At 47.9% G+C, this 20,646-nt stretch overlaps 1 protein-coding gene across 2 annotated transcripts in view; it reads left to right on the top strand.

Moving 5' to 3' along the window:
* The window catches only part of CTDSPL (CTD small phosphatase like), a 109,391-nt gene extending 92,039 nt beyond the window's left edge, over positions 1 to 17,352 (top strand). For both annotated transcript variants that reach the window (XM_028107189.2, XM_028107188.2), the window contains 5 exons: positions 2,364 to 2,465; positions 6,025 to 6,081; positions 9,541 to 9,633; positions 12,094 to 12,279; positions 16,303 to 17,352. In XM_028107189.2, coding sequence (XP_027962990.1) covers positions 2,364 to 2,465; positions 6,025 to 6,081; positions 9,541 to 9,633; positions 12,094 to 12,279; positions 16,303 to 16,428 — 564 coding nt within the window. In that variant the 3' untranslated portion in view covers positions 16,429 to 17,352. The remainder of the gene's footprint in view (positions 1 to 2,363; positions 2,466 to 6,024; positions 6,082 to 9,540; positions 9,634 to 12,093; positions 12,280 to 16,302) is intronic.
* Positions 17,353 to 20,646: the final 3,294 nt, after the last annotated feature.

Here is a 20,646-nt window from a genome sequence, read left to right as displayed (position 1 = left end):
AAGGACACAGCTGTCCAGAAGAATTCTTACTAGTGGTCTGAAGAATTTGTATTAATCTAAAGCCAAGCTCTCAGAGAAGCTGTGTGCACTTAGGAAGCGGGCTGAGGATTAATGGAACCTCCTTGCCCACTGCCCCCAGCCCGGCCTTGTCCTCTGCAGCACAAATGCTAGATCAGTAACTTGCTTAAGAGGAGTCTCACCCTTCTCCTTCTTTTCACTCTTCCGGTAGTATTGTGAGGCCTCTTCCATACTGTCAGCTCAGAGAATGCTTGCAAAGTGTGGGTTAAATATGCTAAGAAAGTAATTTTTATTCTCAGGTTTGGAAAATAACTGAGCCACTTTTGGCAGATCTTTGATGTTTTCAGATCTGCTAGGGATAGAATTTCTAGAGCCTTATTTTCCAGGCTAGCAATTACATAAAGTGAAAATGTTGTTTAGTATATAAACGCATTGAGAAAGGAGTGGACAGATACACACTGAACTAAAATGGGGGGTATCTGGGGAGAGGAATGGGGCACGAGGAAAAGGGAATAGTTGTCTGCTACATGTCTATATTCTTTACAATGAGAATGTGTTTTTGTTACATAATTGTGTAATAAAAAATTAAAACAAATTTTATTCTAGTCACAGGCATGCTTTCTGCTATGGCCCAAACAACAGAAAATAACTCAAATCCTCTTTATTATGTTCGCTCACAGAGCTCATCATACCCTGCCTTTTTAAAACACTTTTACAGGACTTCTTGCAAGTTTAGTTTTTCCAGCCACCGGCTTGCTTGTTGACTTATAATGAAGGACAGAGTCCTTTCTAGGAACCCAAATCCCATGCCCCATGTCTAAGGCACATCTCCTCCCAGGCCACTTGCAGTTGCTGGGTGAGAATATACTGCTTGGTGAACTTTACCTAGAGCCAAGGGAGTTGGAGGCCATGAAGCCTTTTTCTTCTGGATGACGCTGGACAGGAGGAAACACCCACACTCACTGGAGAGAGCCCCTGTGAAATTAGAATCACCACACGCAGCCTCACCCCATCAGCCCAGACAAGATGATCATCACATTTGCAAATTTACCTACCTGTCAGCTTCCTGTGTTACACTCACTGTTGAACCAGCAAAGTCCAGAATTAACTCTGGATCCTTGACTCCTGTTCACTTTAACCTCCCCCCAACCACCAGAAAAAGGAAATACCCATTTAAAAGGGAATACCTCTTGATTTCTTTTTTCTTTTTCTTGTTTTTTGTTTTTGGGGTTTGTTTGTTTTAGCAAGCTAAATTGTCTGTTCTTCAGTGGCTAGGGACACATTTTCTGTGTGTTTTGTTTTGCATTAAATATTGAACAGAGAGAGCTTGACCTTCCAGGGTAGAAAATTAGCTAGTTAACATTGGATACTGAATACACCACAGAGCAAACTGAAATACTTCACATCATCTCTCGAATGAGGCAAGGCCCAGAGAAATAAAACTCTGAATCAAGAATGAGGTTGGCTGAAGATACCTAGCCATTTATTAGCTCTTTACAACCTCTTTATCACAAGATTAGATTCAGCTACCACAAAGACATAAATAGGTTTTCTGATTAGTACACAGCATGTGGATTAAAGTGTAACTTCCAGGTACTGAGAATCCAAGGGGTAACAACGCCACGCTTGCTCGGTATTAATACTGCAGTGGGGCAGACACCAGACACTACTTTACCTTGACCACTTTTATTTCTGTTTCCTATTATTGGAACTCACTTTGGATTGCATTTTGCTGGTGGGTCTGTAGGTACTCTTCAAGTTTCTGAAAATTTTTAGTCATTAAAACAAACAAAAACAAACACTGTGGTTCCAGTATAGCTCTAAACTATATTTCTGTACCACAGTGAATTTCAGACAAAATATGACCCCAGGAAATGGGCCTGGAAGTATGAGAGTAGCTAATATAATCAAACATTTATTTTTGCGTAGCCCATTTTAACAATAACAGTAGCCACCATGTATGTACCGGGCAGAATGCTGGGCACTTTACCACAGTTATAGCTGTTAACAACAACCTTTCATGGTAGGTATTATTATCCCAGCTTACAGCCAAGAAAGAGACAGAGCTGATATTCAGACCCTGGCTTGCCTGGTTCCAAAGCCTAGGCCCTCAAACAGCCATTCAGACAATGGCAAAGTATTTGTTAACTACCTAGTCCTGTTGTTTTTAATAAAATTCCGTGATGTGCTTAATCAGGCATTTAAACGTTTGATCTCATTTAAACCTCATTGACATAATATGATACGATAATAAGGGCACTGGTTTGTCTTTTACATAAAGGTAATAATACTGGTTTTTGTTTTTGTTTTTGTTTTTTGTTTTTTGTTTTTTTTTTTCATTTTAGCCACCAGCTAAATACCTCCTTCCAGAGGTGACGGTGCTTGACTATGGAAAGAAATGTGTGGTCATTGATTTAGATGAAACATTGGTGCACAGTTCATTTAAGGTAAATCAACAAAGAAAGCAATCCATGATCTTTGTGATTTGGTCACATTTGTATTGGAAAGTAAAAATAAAAAAGGATGACATTTTGTGGTTGTTTGTGTATGACTTCACTGTGCATGAAGAAATCCCAAGAACAGTTGCTTATTAACTCTGGTAAACATTAACTCAAGTAGTTGAATATTACATAGTTAGTTTGGGGGGGGAAATGCTGGGCTGCCAGTGTCACTGAGACCTCATTCTTACTTAGGAGATCTGAGTTTTCCAACCCTCCAACCCCTGCAGAAATACTTTTCATGTGGCAAAAGGCACCATGCCCCAGGACACTACTGTGTACTTGTCAAGCTGGTCAGAGTGCTGTATGTTTTATTGGGAGGAGCAGGACAGGTACCGTTAAACTGTCAAGCAACCTGCTATTTTGGAAGTTTTCCCAGACCAATTTCTGAAAGATGTCCAGCTCTGAAGAAGACTTCTAGAATGACAGCATCTGGGCAGATTCAGCCATTTATTTTGAGCTTTTTCATGAGAAGAGGTTGCTGGGTTTGTTTGTTGTTTGTTTGTTTGTTTGTTTTACAAGCTTCATAGCTGAATGAGTATCCATCCACCTGCATGACTTCCCTCCTAAGGGGGCGGGGCTGCAGTGATGTCACAGGGAGCATCAAGCCCCAGCTTCTTTCTGTCCCCTTCCTCACTCCACTCCCTGCCAGAAGGACAGCAAAAATTACACATTCTCAGAGGGTGTCCATGTGGGACTGGCTGTGGCTACGCTATTAAGAAGTGACTTTGTGAACCCTCTTTCCAGTTTTTGAAATGAAACGAGTTGTTTAAAAGAGGCAGATGATGAAAAGGTTTGGAATAGGGAGCTGGGGGAAAGAAGAAGGGTCCTGGTCCTATTTTCTCTTGGGGTATTTCGGGAGATGAAACTGCTCCACTGTCACTCGCCAGTTAGACCCTGTTCCTCCTTTTACCCTCAGCCCTCAAATCCCCTTCCTTTGCTGAGAGATGTGAGAGGCACCGTCCATGATGGGGCATGTGTCTCATGTGACCCATAGTCATTCCTTGACCATTGAATTGGGAAGTGAAAGAGCCATCAAACTGACCTGGAGACCTTTCTGTCCAGAACATCCTCCTTGTGCCTGTTTCTCCCTGAACAGAAACCTTCCTTAACAGGACGATGCCAGACAGCTGTCTGCGAGTTCTTTGGGAGAGGGGAGGAGGAGCCACACCTCCTCTAGCAGTGGGAAAGTGGCCCCTCTGGCCACTGGGGCCTGGAGGTGTCACCTCCTTCCCCAGCACCCTGAGGGCCCTTCCAGGATTGATCCCGTGACTGCCATGACCTTGTGTCCCAGCTCAGCTCTGAACAGCCTTGGAAGCCTTTTCTCCCCTGTGGGCAAGTTGCTCGGGACTTTTCTGGAGGAAAGCCCTTTGGAGCAGGGGTCATTTGCCATTTCAGCCTACATGGCTTCCTCCCAACACTGGCCAGACTGCCCGAGGTTTATGGAGGGTTCTTGCCTCCAAAGGCAGGGCCTGCTTGGAGGGCATTACACCACGAGCTGATGTGAACAGCATCTCTTCATCTCTTCCTTCCCTGGCCTGCCTGTGTTTGCAAGCAAAATTATCTTTATGGTGTGGGGTTTTTTTATTTGAGTATACTTCACATACAGAGTTATATTAGTTTCAGGTACCCAACATAATGGTTCAACAGTTCTTACTTCTCCGTGCTCATCAAAATACATGTACTCTTAATCCCTTCATCTGTTTCACACACCCTCCCCACATGCCCTCTGACAACCACCTTTATTGTATGGTTTTTAGTGTTCTGAGCATTTCAGAGGCCTCTCCTTGAAAATGTACAACAGTACGACACACAGACTCTTAGACCCAGGTTGAGAACCGTGGCTTGGCATGGCCTCCTTTACAGCAGCACGTGAGAAGAGACTGAGGCTCAGGCTTGCTCTGAACTGGTGAATGGTTTTTCTCCTTTAATGTACTCTTTGGAATATGATTTCACAATCTGCTAATGCCTTGTCAGAGTTTCTTCCTTCAATCTTGTGTTTTTAGCATGATTTTGTATTTTATAAATTTTTTTAAGGATTCCATTTATTCACTTGCTAGAAAGAGAGAGCACAAGCAGGGGCAGTGGCAGGCAGAGCAGGCAGAGGGAGAAGCAGGCTCCCTGCCGAGCAAGGAGCCCGACATGGGACTCGATCCCAGGACCCTGGGATCATGACCTGAGCTGAAGGCAGACGCCCAACCAACCGAACCACCCAGGCACCTCGATTTTGTATTTTAGTTGTAGCATTATAAAATACCGAACTCATCCTTGGCCTTCCAACCACAGGAGTGAATAAATTGTAATCTTAAGCCTCAGGTGCCCTACTGAGTGCTTAGGAATGGTTCTGAGATCTAGAATTTTCTATGTATTTTCAGTTTACTTATCAAAGGTGTGTGTGTGTGTGTGTGTGTGTGTGTGTGTGTGTGTGTGTGTGTGTGTGTGTGTACGTGTACAGTGATGGGCTTAAAGGCAGATCCCGGTAGAGATCCTGACCAGACACTCCGTGCCGCACACCCCTCTCTGCACCCCTGCCCAGTGGCCACCACACATGTGCTCTCCTCCCTCTCTCTCCTACTTGTCCCAAGGGGTTTGCATTCTTCTGATTCTCTTGGGCCTGTTCATTTGAGTAGTTTCCACCTAATTGATGGAATTCCATTTAGAACTATATGTAAGCCCAGCATTGGCTTACACAAGAACTGCCAAAGAATCATATTTGGATTTTAAGTGTCATTAATATTGTCAAAGAGTTCTTTTAAATATGCCAAAAGTTTGTGGGTGTGCTGGGCATTGTGTTAGAGCAGAGCAGTCTAGGATGGACTGGCTCTCCCCCACGGCTCAGGGCAGGAGCCGGTGCCGGGCAAGGCTGAAATCAGTGATGCTCAGGACCGATGGAGCCATGGGTACTCATCAGACCCATTACTGTAGCCGCGGAAGAGAGGAGAAACCAAGGTCTAGAGGGAAGGAGCCTGCCCAAGGTCATGGCTTGTGGCCTCTGACTTCACCCCACGTGTCTGTGGCCCTGCTTTGTGTCCATGTGCTCAGCATCTCCTGCTGAGCAGCCCATCACAGGGCAGCCTGCATCTGTGGGTCCGGTACAAATCATTCTCCCCCAAGTAGCAGGGTCCTCTAGGACCATCAGGCTCTCACCTCCTCCCCCTGGTGGCCAGCAGTGTTTCTGCATCATCCTGGCAGAGCTCTAGGGAAGAGCTAGGGTTTCTGAGAAGCCCCATTCCCTGGCTAGGCCGCCCTACCCTTTGTAGTTTAGGCCAGGAAGATGATAGAGAGGTTGGACCAAGATGCTGAAAACATAACGAAACTCAGAACAGAAAAAAATGTGCTTTCTTCCTTGTACTTATTTTAAGGAACCAAAGCATTCTTGAACATCCTTTGCTTGAACTGTTTTTTCCAATAATAAAAACATTGGTCCAGGCAAGTCTTATTCTTACTAAAGTTTCCAATTTTATTTTGTTCTTTCAGATGTAGTAATTATCATTTCTTTTCTCTCTAGCCTATTAGTAATGCTGATTTTATTGTTCCGGTTGAAATCGATGGAACTATACATCAGGTAAGAAATCAAAGCTAAATCTGAGTTGCAAGTAACATTTTTTGGTAATTACATTTCCTTTGAACTTACTTCTAAATTCCCATTTCATCAATAATTTTATGACTAAATCAAAAGGGAGAAGGTTTCGTAAAATAAATACAATGGTTTTCTGCTTTTTTTTTCCCACTGAGATGAATTTCTTTTATACTGAGTTTATAAGGGAAACTAAAATCTGTTTGTAGATATTGGATGTGTTTGCAAGTTCAAATAGTTCTTTGATTTGATTCAGACTTTTAGAAGTTTCCATATCCCCCACTGGCCTAGCTTAACGGTCTAATTAACTTCCTCATGTAAGGGCTTTCGGCTACTCTCCTAGCCTGCAACAGGAAAATGCCGCAAGTCACCCACTTATGGGGGAATCTTGGGAAGGGGTGTCCGTTTCCAATGCCAGCCACTCGAGGCTGATCTTGTCACTCCTACACCGTGTTCTCCAGTGAATCTTTAGCAAAATCCCAACCGAAAGGATAAAGAGGGAAGGGTGTGTTTCGGATCAGGAGGCAAATTTGAATATAGATGCCCTAGTTAATTGGCATGCATCTTTGTTCTGATATTTTTTCTCCTTATCTGCATGACGCTTCTCTAGGAATAGCTTCATTTATGAACATATTGCAACATTGTACCTCGGAGGTTGAGGAGCAGGGGAGATTTTGTCAGGCTTTCCACAGGCATGGTCTGACCATCTTCCTCGTCAACCCCAGGGTCTTAAAGGGACAGTCTGTGGCCTGATATGTTTATATCCCAGGAAGGAAAATATCTCTTGGTGCTTGAGCCATTTTAGAAGGATGTCTTTCCTTAATGATGCCAGTCGTCTCTTTGGCCCTTGAGTACAGGGTGTCAGAGTTGGTGATGCCTTGGAAATCAGCTGGCCCAGCCACCTCGTTGTCCAGGTAGGGAAACAGAGGCTCAGCCAGAGAAAGGGTTGGTTCAAGGTCATACAATGGGAAGAATTAAAATGAGACTTCCAGTCTTTTGCCTCTGGGCCCATGGCTCTTTTCCTGATGCTCTGGTCCCTTCCCTCCCCTGCCAGTAGGTCCTGCCAGGAAGCTAGCCCTGAGAAAGGCAGCTTATCCCTAGTGTCTCCACACTTGACGCTTTTAAAAGCCATCAGGGGGCCAAAAGGCAGGCACTTGGGCATTTAACATTTGCAAAAGCATCAGCTGAATTAACTCAGCATCTGAGAAGCAGTTAGGGCTTCATTTATTATCTTGGCTTCTGCTACAAAGTAATGAGACAAAGGAGAGGCTGCCTACTGGCATGGCAAGAATTAGGAGAGAAATTAATCCTTCTTACCTCGAGACTATGAGCATGACCCTCGGGGCCTGACCTGCTATGGCCAGCCCATTCTCGAAGGAGCCACCCCAGCTCCCCCAGCCTCCCTCCAGACTGCACTGTGATTCATATGGTGGTAGATACTCCAGGGCCCCAGGATTGGGGTCAGAAACTCTCTCTCCTGAGGGAATGAAGCCACAGGCGCCAAGAGGAGGACCAAGGCCCTGGCGAAGGCCGTGGCCTCGTTCAAGTAATCCAGGATAGGCTGTGCAGGTCCCAATGGGCCTATTCTTGGTTACTTGCACGCGGACGCGGGCCTGGACGCCGGCATCCGGGCCCAGGACCTTCCCCCCCTGCCAGAGGCACCAACAACCAGAGTTCCCAAATCAGTCTCCTGCCCTTTGCGTGTAGGAAAGCTTGCTTTCCAAGTAGTATTCTCAAGGAGACTGAGGACCACAGGCCATACCCATTCCCTGGCATCAAGGAGTCTCATGGACACAGTGGGGGCCTGGAGCTCCTGCAGCCACAAGCCCTGCCCTCACCCCCACCCCAGCCTCCCAGCTGCTCGCAGCCCTGTTGGCACCCACCCCAGGCTGTCCTGCTCCTCTGGCCCCTCGCTACACCCTCAGCCACAGACCGTGCTTACCCCACTCGTTCAGTTGGCCCCAAGTTCCCACCAAGGCCTGCCTCCGTGCAGAATTGCTCTGCAATGCACAGAATGCATTCTCTGTGCAGTACAGAGCCCCGCCCCTCCTCTGTGACTCCGCGGGATAGACCGCCGGCAACACCTGCCATTCACGGCCCCACGTGTACTCCCCCCAACCTGCCTTTCACACTTCCCCTTCAGCCACTTCTTCTCCTATCCCCCATCTCCTCTGAAGGGCTGGTCATGAAGGGCTCGGCCATGCTCTGACACCTGGGTATTTTCAGGCCAGGTCTCATGCTCATACCGTTTCCTCTGCCTAGAAGCTTACTTCTCATCCTTATCAGCCTGGTGAACTCCTGTTCATCCTTCAAGGTCCAGGCTGAATGTTACCTTCTGTGATTCGTTCCCCCTGAGAGGGGAGTTAACTGTCCTTAATATATCCCTGTACTACAACTGCCATTATGCATGCTTATCTTGATTTGCTTTTATTTATGTCTGCTCTAGACTGTGAGCTCTTCAAGGGCAAGGCCTGCGTTTTGTTCATTTGTGTAACTTCTTCAGGCTGAGCACAGAGCTGGGGCTCAGTGAATATAAGCTGAATTGAATTTTAATAAGTTTGATTTATTTTAGGGAAGTGGCTAATTTCAAATGGAATTTATTCAAGTTTTAATTAGTTCTTCCCTCCTCCCACCTTCCCTATCTTCTGTCACCAGCTTTGCCTTCCCTCCCGTCTCCCTAGTCTCCTCAGATTTGTTCAGGTTCCCCACTCAGGAGCACAGAGCCCAGCAGCCACTCTAGGAAAGTCTCCTCTTTGCCCCCTTCTGCTTGGAGGCCTCCCCGATGGCTGACTGGGGGCCTGGGAGTAGGCTGGCTTCATGTCCCCTGACATCTGTACCAAGCCCAAGCAGAGTAACCTTTGTGGTGTCAAGTGGACGGCTTCCCAAGCTGACACGGAAGGCCCTTCTTGCAGCTTTGCTGGGCCTGCCCTCCCACCCCAGGCCTTCCGACCAGGGGAGGTGCTCCAGTCAAGGGTAGAAGGTGGCAACTGGAGCAATCCCAGAGCTGCCGGGCAATGGGCTGGGCCTGGACCTCCCAAAGGACAGCCCCCAGACCCTGGCCTTTGTCCACATAGGCCCTGACCCAGAACACGTGCCAAGAAACACATGTGAGAGAATGAGTCATTTCACACAAACATGGCACAACCCTGCCACTCACTGGTTCTGAAAATCCCTAAGACCTGCAGTACCGCGGTCAGCTTCCCTTTCTCCCTTGGGAGGAGGGTCTGCGCCAGACTCAGACCCAGAGCCCAGTCTGAGGAGTGTGTCTGGCCTAAAGTGCCACCTCTGCCTACATAGCCCTCACACAGGTGGGGTGTCCATGCCACAAATAGAGCTGGGGACAGGAAGCAGTTACCTATTCAGGAATTCTTCCTCCCTGGGTGTTGGCCCTCGGCCACCCCCAGCAGCTGCCACAACTGACCAGCTTGCTGTTTGCTACCGTTGCAGGTGTACGTGCTGAAGCGGCCCCATGTGGATGAGTTCCTCCAGAGGATGGGGCAGCTCTTTGAGTGTGTGCTCTTTACTGCCAGCCTAGCCAAGGTATGTCCTGCCCCCAGCTGGGCACCCCCAGCCACTCCACCCCAACCCCCTGTCAGTATCAGACAGCCCTCTGTGAAGGTGGGGGAAGCGGTTGCTATGGTGACAGGTTCCCATCCCAGATGGGATGGATGCAGGCCATGTGCGCAGTACCAGCCTGAAAGGCTTCCGGGTTACCATGGTGACAGGGAGCCCTTGGAACAAATGCTCCATGAAGTTGCTGCATGCAGCCGCCTCGAGCTGGGTGTCCACAGACCAGGATATCTCCAATGTGTCCAGTGTAACTGAGAAAGGGCATCTGCGTCTCCTCTGCTGACTGGCAGCCCACCGCGAGAGGCTCAAGCCTTTGTGTCCTTCATTAGCTTACACAGGTTTGGGGAAGGATGAATGTCCAAGATTCACCCACATGCACAGGCCAGAGGAGGGTTCCGACTGCCCTAGTGAGCCCTGAGATCGGGCAAGTGACTTCACTTCTCTCCACTCCATGTCTTCTAGAAATTAGGGATAATTCCCTCTACCTCATGGAGTGGATCAAATGAAATAATGCATGTAAAGGGCATAGCTTAGGGCCTGACTCATATGCAGCATGTACTCATGGAGCACCTGCTGTGCTCCATATGCCCCACAGACTCTGTCACGTGGTAAGTGCTCCTGATGTTCCTTGTTTAGTTATCATAATTCTTGATGATGACAAAATAATTCACATGGTTTGGCCTTGTAGCTTGGCATGAATCTTTGACCCAGCATCTATGCTGGCTCTAACCACATAGAGTGATTTCTTTGCCTTCTCCTACAGTTAAAGGCCCCCCCACCATATGGTTATGTCTGCCCTTTCACCGGTGTGCTGAGCCAAGGGGGGGCGAGAGGGTAGGCCCCCACTCCTCAGAGGAGATCCTTGCCATGACCGTCTCTCACATCCTGACTCTGATGGTGCCAACGCCATCCATTTGTGGGTGGCACCACCAGTGTCTCCATGGGTGGCTCCGGGACTCTGAAGTGTCCCCAGAGATGAGCTTTTGGGGGGGCCCAGGTTAGCCATCTGCTCATCTCACATGCAATTCCCACTGCCCCCAACAATTCCTGGCTCTGGACAGCTCCCTTCTTCTCCTCTGCATGCTGAGGACTCTGACTCCAGGTTCCCAGACATCCCGCTTTGCCAGACTGGGCATTCCTGGTTTGAGCCATCTCTTGGTCATGGCTGAGATGAGAGAGAACCCCACCTGCACAACATTCTGCCAGGCTCATTGCCAGGCCTTGAAGCATGAGCTGGTAGAGAGTGAAGCCAAAACCTAGGCCTTACTTTTGCATACTAAAAACAACGTGGCCTCAGGGAAGACAGTCTTCCCCGTGGGCACTCTTTCCCATGAATGGTACCAAGAGCAATGGTACTGTAGTGGAGATGGCTCTCCTGGCAGTGCTCTGAGGTGCCGAGGAGCCTGAAGTGACAGCTAAAGAAGTAACAAACAGGACAATTGCACCCGCTCAGGGGAGATGGAGAGTTGGGATTGGGGGCTGCTGCGTCGGGGGAAGGTTGGCAGATTTGAAACACTCTTGCTTGGCATTGTCCCCAGCACTCACTTAAGCATCCTTGTGTAGTCTCCCTTCCTGGACTGCTCCCACCTGCGCCTCCATCTGTCTCTGCAACCCTTCTCTCAGTGCTGCTCCAGCCTGGCTCAGCTGCATCAGCTCCCAGGTGCAGCCTTCCAGCCCTTTCCTCCCTGTGGACAGGTGGGCACTCCCCGGTTTTTGGCTCTGGGCTCAGCTCCCAACCAGCACTGCCACACTGGCCCACCACCCAGGAGCCCACAGGAACCCTCTGCTGACTGTCAGAGCCCTTCTATGTCTGCTTCCTCCTCTTGGTTTCCTTTATTGATGGGTTCACCCAGCAAATATTTACTTAGTGCCTACTGTGTGTTGGGCTCTGTCTTGGGCACTGGGGATGCAGCAGAGAACAAAAGAGAGAAAGCCCCTCCCTCATGAAGCTTACATTTCCCACATTCATCTCCAAGGCCTGGAGCCCCCAGACTCAGACATTCCCTTGAAGGATGTATGCCACCACCAGTGTTAACAATTCTGGGGAAATTAATCGCTGTGTCCATCAAGAGTCAGCCCCCTAGCCTCTTTGGGAGGCTCACGTTCTTTTTAGTATGCAAACCCCAGGCAGAGGTTACACAGGTTGGGATCAGGGCAGGTAGTGCCAGTTATACAGAGAGGGGCAGGTGGATTCCAGATACTCTTAAGAGACAGAACTGCCAAGAATTTCTGATGGATTGGATATGAGAGGTGAAGGAAATGGAAGAATCCAGGGTATCTTACACAAATGGAAAGGAAAATAACCAGGATCCTAAAACACATCCAATTATGTAAATCCCTTTCTAGAAAAGTAATGCGGATCTTGCTGCAGGAGGCCTGGGTTTCTGGGCTCCTTCAGGTGCCTAGCCTTCACTGTGACCTGCTTTTCAGTATGCAGACCCCGTGGCCGACCTGCTGGACCGCTGGGGCGTGTTCCGGGCCCGGCTCTTCAGAGAATCCTGTGTCTTCCATCGTGGGAACTACGTGAAAGACCTGAGTCGCCTGGGCCGGGAGCTGAGCAAAGTGATCATTGTGGACAATTCTCCCGCCTCGTACATCTTCCATCCCGAGAATGCAGTAAGTGGCCCTAGGGGGAGAGAAGGCGGGGCCCCGTCCAGTTCCACCTTTGTGCCCTCAAGCACCTGGGCCAGCTTTCTTGGCCTTCCCTGGGTGAAATCCCAGTTCTGCCACTTAGCAGGTACCTGGCACTGACCAAGTTACTTAACCTCACTGAGCCTTACTTACCTCGTCCATCAAATGGGGATTCTAGGGATGCTGACCAGTAGGATGGTTGGAGGATCAAGTGTGGCAGAGCGCAAAAAGCTCTAGAATGCTGTCTGCATTGGGGAAGTGCTCAGTGAGCCTGGATCTTAGCATTTTTCATACTGTTACTGAGAAGGGTTCCGTCAGTAACCTCCTGGAGCTGGCTTCACGAGTCCTGTAGATTCAAAAGGCTTGGATGACCTCTTCAGCAGAAGTTCTTAACCAAGAATGAATAAGAACACCTCAGTCAAGGCCTTCAGACAAGCCTGCCAGGCTTTTGTGCCTCCTAATGATGTCTTAAAAAGACATGTAGGATGTCTTCCTACATTAAACTCCCTGGAGCGTGGCAGCTCTTAGTGCCTGCTCACTGGGTGCAGCATGACTCTCCGAGCAAGAGAGAGATGCCCTCCCGCTTCCCAGCCTACACTTCCAGGGGGAGAGGAGCCAGCCAGGCCTGCTGGTAATGGCCAAGCCCTCAGCAGTACCTCCACGCTGGCCCTCAGCTCAAGCAGCCAACCCTGGACAGGAGGCTTCCTCCCCAGCCTGGGCTTCTCAGACGCAACAAAAGCTTCCCCAGGGTCCTTTCCTTGAAGCCAGAACTCTGTGGCTCCACTTGTAACAAAAAACTGAGATCAAGCTAGATTCGTTTAGTTAGTGCGCAGTGATTACTTGAGTAAACATTCCAAATTTATTATATTTAAACATGTTCGTTTTAGTGAGTTAATCAAATTCAACATAATTCATTTTGTCATTTGTCTCTAACAGATAAGGATTACTTCTTAATATAATCACAATTCCATTATCACATCTGACAACTAACAGTTTCTTAATATTATCTCATACCCTGACTGTGTTCATATTTTCCCCATCATCTCAAAAGGTTGTCCTACATTTGGGTTGTTTGACTCAGAATCAAACAAGGTCCAAGCACTGCTTTGGTTAATAATGTATCTAGTAATTCCTGTATAATCTTAACAATTCTCCCTCCCTTCTCCCTTTCTCTTCCATCCTATTTACTTGTTGAAGAATTCTGGTTATTTGCCTTATAGAAATTTCCTCTCTTCTGGATCTGTCTAGTTGCAGCCTTATTACCAAAAGGCTGTTTTACTGTGTGTTACTGTGTTTTTCTAACTGCCATATTTCCTTTAAACAAGTAGGTAGATTACTACTTTTCAAATTTTTCAATTTTTTCAAGAATACATCATAGGCTGGGCGCCTGGGTGGCTCAGTCGGTTGGGCATCTGCCTTCGGCTTGGGTCATGATCCCGGAGTCCCGGGATCAAGTCCCATATCAGGCTCCCTGCTCACCGGGGAGTCTGCTTCTCCCTCTGCCCTTTACCCCACTTGGACTCTCTCTCTCTCTCTCTCAAATAAATAAATTTTTTAAAAATTAAAAAAAAGAATACATCTTGGTGATAGTGTATACTTACGGTATCACATCAAGAGGCATATAATGTCAGGCTGTCCTACTTTTAAAGATTTCACTTTTATTATTATTATATTATTAAGTAGGCTCCATGCCCAATGTAGATCCCAATGTGAGGCTCAAACCCACAACCCCAAGATCAAGACCTGAGCTGAGATCGAGAGTGGGATGCTTAACCGACTGAGCTGCCCAGGTGCCCCTTTAAAGATTTTAAATTGGTCTTTGGATTCAGGTGTTGTTAGCCTGTTCATCTGTTTTCAAATCCCCCATCATCCTTTCACCTAAAAATGAACAGCTGTTGATGATCATTTCCTCCATCAACTGTTTCATTAAGAATTATGAAATGGTGATTTCTAAATTCTATCATTCTTTCCACATTTATTGGCTGGAACTCTGTTTTTTGGTTTTTTTTTTAATCAAACTTGCCCTCATCGACTACAGATTACCCTAAATTCAGTTTGAGTATTTGAATCAGGAAGTCAGGGTAAAGTCTTGTTTCTTTTTCTTTCATTCTTCAGTCTTCAGAGAAATGAGGTGGTGCTCTAGCAACTTCCAAAAGCAGCCAGTGAATTTGTTTTAGGTATTAATATGAACTCATGGATTTTTTTATTGTTATAATCTAATCCATTTATTATTCTTTTGGATGCTCAAATGTTCACCTTTGGACAGCGGACATCCCTTCCTATAACAATAGTCTTTGAACGCTTCCTGTTTTCTGGTGCAACAAGATGTTCCATGCTCATCTTGTCCATTTCTTGCCTCAGCCCTGGAAGCAACCACTTGTCTATGGAGCCTGGTTCCTATTAGTGGAAATGGTATTTAGAGACCACAATTTGGGTGGATTCTCATTGTTACTGAGATATCCTTTGCTTCTAGCCCTTTATACTGGACAGAGCTAAAATATACGTAATTTTTAGAATAAAATTAAATCATAAATTCATATTGATTTTTCCAATTCAATGTTATAACAGTTTTTATTTCATTTCTTTGGTTTTGGTTTTGTATTTGTATCTCCTCTTGTGCTGAAGCTCGTTTCCTAAATATATTAACATCATTACCTATTTGACTTAGTCTATTGTACATGTTCAATAGTTTCCAAATAGTAGTACTAACCTTATTACTACTACTAAGACAATTAAATGCATGTAGGGTTTTTTGGAGAAATGTATAAGCAGAACACTATGTTTTAAAATCACTTGAAATAATTCTCTGTGGCTATGTCACCAACTTTATATATATTTAGGTTCATTTTTTATTGCTTTCTTTTCTTAGTTGTTTAATTTTATTGCAATTAGGTAACATATTTCCATGATTCCAACATCAAAACCACCAACAGAGATTGATTTAGAGAAGTCTTATGTCTATGTCTGCCCTCTCCCTCATTCCTGCCCTTCCCCTAGGAGTAGTCATTTTTGTTGTTGTTGTTAATCCTTACCTTGTTTATATTTTTAAATTATACAATGAATTGTTTTGTTTCTGAGCAGTCTTTAAGATTTGTAAAAGGGCCCAAAATACTACTTTTGAACTTCTTTGATTTTCCCCAAACTTCTTTTTTTTTTTTTTTTAATTTTATTTATTTGTCAGAGAGAGAGAACACCAAGTAGGCAGAGCAGGCAGACAGAGGGAGAGGGAGGAGCAGAGCAGGGAGCCCGATGCAGGGCTCCATCCCAGGACCCCAGGATCATGACTTGAGCTGAAGGCTAGACGCTTAACCGACTGAGCCACCCAGGCGCCCAGCAAATTTTCTTTTTACATCCCTTCTTTTGCACCTCTTTTGCACCACCCGTTACCACCCCTCCCCACCCTCTATAACAAAGTGTAAATCCTATCTGGGCCCATGGCTCAGACTGTCCTGAAATGTTATACTTCTGCTTTTAAGTGATCACTGTTGAGGATGGAGGAAATTCCCTGCTTCCCTTTGCCGTGCAGCATGGCACAGTGACCCCAAGTAGAAGCTTTCCTGTGCCCTGTTTGTGGGCTCCCTGGTGTCAGTGGCTAGCAGGTAGCCTCTGGCTCCAGGTGAGGTGTAAGGAGCTGGTGGGATACAATGGAAAGAGCTTTTGAAACTGGCAAGTAGCAAGGCCAGCTCTCCTATATTCTGCGCCTTGGCCTGCTTTTCTGTGGCAGGAAATCAAAACAGGCAAATGCACGCAAACTGGCATTTAGACTTCACTTAAAAAGCAAATACACTGACTTTGCCTTCCTCCCAAACCAGGTAGCTTTGGATCGATCATAGTTGGGACGGGAGAACACACAAGATGATGATGATGATGATGACGATGATGATGGTTTTTAGATACCTGTCCTCCTTACCAAAGAAAAGATTTAAAGTGCGGGGGGCCCAGTCAGGCTAGGAGCTGCCCCCAGCGCTGGATGCGGTTCTGCTGCCCCCTCCACACACTGTCTTCCAGGTGCCCGTGCAGTCCTGGTTCGATGACATGACGGACACAGAGCTGCTGGACCTCATCCCCTTCTTTGAGGGCTTGAGCCGGGAGGACGACGTGTACGGCGTGCTGCACAGACTCTGCAGTAGGTAGCGCCGGCCTCTGTCTGCCTCCCGCCCGTGCGCCCTGGAGCCTCCGGCCTCGGGGACCCACCTGGCCTCCGCTCCCTGGGAGCAGGAAGTGAGGACACTCCACGCTCCAGGCCATGAGGTCCACGTGGCCATACCTACCTGTTTTCTTTTTTAAGAACAGAAACAACTATTTTAAAATGAACTCTTTTAACAAATTTCCTAAAGGGACATGCATTTTACTGGATTTGCTTTTCTTAAAACATACCAAAAAGAAAAAAAAAGGAAAAAAAAAAAGCTTGAAATCTATCAGACTTCCTTTCAACTGTCCCCCTGGCCCTCTCCTCCAAGCAGACAACCTGTCCCTTTCTACCCCAGCTTGGAGCAGCTGACCCAACTCAGAATCTCTTTCCTACAGGATGAAGTGCCTTTTTGAATGTTATTTTAAGCCAAGAGTTAATTTTTCTACACAACATATTTCCAGACATCTTTTAGTCTTTTATTGTCTTAGATTCTCTAAAAAGACGAATATGACAATTTTCTAGAACCCGGGGGGGGGGGAGGCGAGGGATGGAGGTGAGTCCTACAAGCCTGTCCCCCAGCAGGTGTGAGTGCTCTGACACCCGGTGACACGCCCCAGGGCTGGACTCCCGGCAGGAGCCTCAGCAACCGTGGCAGCGTCTCCGCTCAGTACGGACCCAGTTTGGAATGTATCTGCAGTTGTGCGGCTCAACACTTTAGGAGACAGTAGATACCTTTATAGTATCACTGTTACTTCGGGTGGTGACAGTCATGTCCTGTGGTCACACTTTCCCCTGGAAAAGTGGCACCATCACCTCTGCTTTCACACCACTACCATACTTCTGTACGTTTTTCATTCTGTGGCTGTCGTTCTGGGTAGAGCAGTTCCAGGAAACTCCATAACCCCCGGATATTTAAAAAAAAAAAAAAAAAAGTCTGTGTCTTGATTTTTAAATGTTTCCTTTCCAAAAGCTGGATATACACGGAGCTGTTTGGGAATTTTCTTTGCTGCTCCCGCGCTGCCACCGAATGGATTTGACCAGCGGCTGTTAACACTGTTCCTTGCCACCGTGCCTATGCTCAGAATCTGCTCCCTGCTAAGCTGCAGGCTTGGACAGGGTCAGAAACGTAGGTGTCCCCCCCCCCCGCCCGCCCCCACTGCAGACTGCACCAACCGCATCCCTTCCCGGGCACCGGCCGCGGGAGTTCGGGAGGGAACAAAGACACGGGGGCCAGCACACCACACAGGCGTGGTGTTCGTTCTGAATGGCCCCCAACATCAGCTACTGTGATGAGCCGACCGTTCTCCCCTGAGAACGCGCGGCCTCAACTGGCCACCGCATTGATGTGGCCCAAGTCCACTCCTGGTCTTCTCTTTTGAAGCACAGACTATTTTCTGAGCCGGGGTTGGGGAAACCTGTCCAGATGTGGAACTCACCCCCCTGAGCCAGGAGAGGCGGGGTGCCCTCCCTGGGCTGGGGCTTCCTTTGCAGCCTTTCCCGGGGAGCTGTTTGAAGCAGTGCCATGTTCCTTGTTTGACCAGACAGTCTATAAAGTATTGCTCTTAACAAATAATTTAAAAGAACCCTTTCGTGTCGGCACCATTGCCTTAGTCCTCTGTGGGGTGGGCCTCCGCCAGAGTTCCGGTGGGAGCGACCGGCACCAAGTCTGAAGATGGGTGTCGAAGTGCAGTTTTGTTCTTGCTTTCGTTCACAAAATAATCACGTCCTCCCAACAGCACTTTGGGCTGTGGACTGCCGTGCATTCAGAAGAGAAGTGTCCGGGGGTAGCCAGGCGCCCCAGCATTCTGAGTGTGCAGAACCCAGTGATCCCCATGCCGGTCACGGTAAAAACCGCCCCATGTCAGGCATTACCACAGAGAACAGCAGTCATGTGGCAGATCTGCACATGCCCTAAACCTTGATTTGGAAAACTAGTCATTAATGACCCGCTGCCTTAAATGTTCTTGAATGTTGCAGTCAGGTGTCTGTCCTGCGTTGAAATCCACACAGAAATCAGTCCTGGGGACAGCCTTCGACCCTCCCTCCTGCCCTCTTGTCTGCCGGCATCACACGGTCTTCTCTGGTACAGAGGGCAGAGAGGACTGAAATTCTAGAGTATTTCAGGGGAATCGAACCTAGGAAGAGTGTCCCACTTCTGTGAAGACACTGGCAAGCTTGAGCCAGACACTGCACCTGCTAGTTCCTGAAACTGCGAGCGCCATTGCACGGCTGTTGGGGATGGAGCCCGGTTCCAGCCACCGCAGACACAGACTGACTCGGGGGGGGAGGGGGGCAGGAACCAGCAGCCCCCCCCGCCGAGCCTTCTGGACTCTGTGCACCTTAGTTGACCACACTCCAAAATGCCAAAATTTTTATTTTAGCCCTGATTCTGCTTTATGTACATAATCAGAATATCTATATCTCTCTATATATTTTTAATCATCTACATGTAAATGAAGCAATAGAATTCTAACATAAGGCCAAGAAATGAGATGAATGTTTGGGGTTTATGTTTTTTAAGGTAAATACGGGTATTGTTTTTAATTATTACCTTTTATTAAATTGTGGGCTTTAAAACCTAATGAACCCCATTAGCTATTTCTCTGTGCCATATGCTCCCCATGTTACCAAAATATCCCCCCCCCCCACACACACACACACTCTTTAACCAAAAGAGAAACCCAGCCTCCTGAGTTTCTTGGTCCTTTGCGTACCAGGTTAAAATATAGTCTCCTGGGAAGTATTTTTTATATTAAGATCCGGGACAGGAGATCTTGGGTCATGGACTCGGGCCCCTATGATGTGACAACATCTCTGGCCGGGCCTTGGGTGGCGGTGCCCGGGCCCATCTGAGGTGGTCACTGCTCTGTCTTCCATTGCTCTGGAATTCTATGTGTTGGTCTGTGGCTTCACCCATTAGCTGTTTGTAAACAATGTTATCTGTATCCTAAGGAGGAACACTACTTGTCACCCCCATGGGTTGGTGGGGAAGCTCCTTTGACATCGCAGTTTTGATGAGGTGACTTTGGAGACGTGAAGAGGCCCTGATGACACTGACTTGTCATGGTTGCAGCATTTGAACTTCTGGTTTAAAAAAAGAAATCTGTAAATTTATAACCTGGCAACACTTTACAACCCTATATTTTAAAGACCTCTCTCTAATAAAATCTAGAACCACGCAGCCCTATATGGTCAAACACTCGTGACGTTTGTGCCTCTGCTTTTAAAGGTGCTGTGATGGACAGTTGGCGAGCCAGGGTTCGCGGAGCGGGGGGAGGTGGCTTGAAGTGCTTGCAGTTACCTGAGCAAAATCTTACTGGCTGCCTCTGTTCCTGTCTCACTGTAAAATTGATGGTGTCTGTTGCTGTCGGTTCTGCAGGGAGCTTCTCTGCAGACTAACACCCCCCTGTCCCCCACCCCCCGGTAGTGGAGATTCTGGTGCCTGGGTAGTCGTGGATTTCTGTTGGACGTTTGAATGTGACAAACAAGCCAGCATTACTTGGGAAATACTACATGTGGAATGTGCACGTTTCCAGGGGCGAGCATTGTCCCCCGGAAGGTTTGCAATGATTTCCTTCCTGCCAAAAATAAACACGTGAAACTGCGCCCTCTTGTGGATGGACTGCTTCTCCAGCGCCCGCGCCTCTTTCCGCTCGCTCTCCGCTCTGTTCTCTCCACCCGCACGGCCTCACGCCGGCGGCGCCTCGGGGCTCTCGGGGCCCCCGCGTCTGCAGAGCTGGGGTGGATGGGAGCAGGGACGCGGCATCCCAGGAGCCACCGACCTTGACCCCCGGGGACGCTGGAGGGCCACCCTGCCCAATGTTAGGCCCTGCAGACAGAAGCGGTGTGGCTCACTCTGCTTGCACCGGGATTCCGGCCCTGCCCGACGGACTTCCCGGTACAGCCCCCCACCCCACCCCACCCCATGGGAGCCACCGGCCCTGTGTGTGGAGTATGGTACCTAAACCCAGAGCCCATGGGCATGCTGGCTGAGATGCTGTGATTACCAGGTGAAGCATGGCAAGGGTTAGAAAGAGTAAAGATAGCCAAGACAGCTTTCTCACAGTGAGACATCCTCCAGGCACTGTCCTCAGCCCAGCCCCTCTGTACATAAAGGTGAGATAGGCAGCAAGTGCCCCTCTGCTAGGGAGTCATGGCAGAGCCTTGGGCCTGGCCACACCACTCTCAGGACTGTTGCTTCATGGCGATCCCTAATTCAG

Source organism: Eumetopias jubatus, unplaced genomic scaffold (genome assembly GCF_037043125.1).
Source record: "Eumetopias jubatus isolate StellerSeaLion01/CBP00866 unplaced genomic scaffold, mEumJub1_p1.0 scaffold_1, whole genome shotgun sequence".
Lineage (NCBI taxonomy): Eukaryota > Metazoa > Chordata > Mammalia > Carnivora > Otariidae > Eumetopias > Eumetopias jubatus.
The sequence above is the reverse complement of the archived record's forward strand: the minus strand, read 5'-3'. Positions and strand labels throughout refer to the sequence as shown.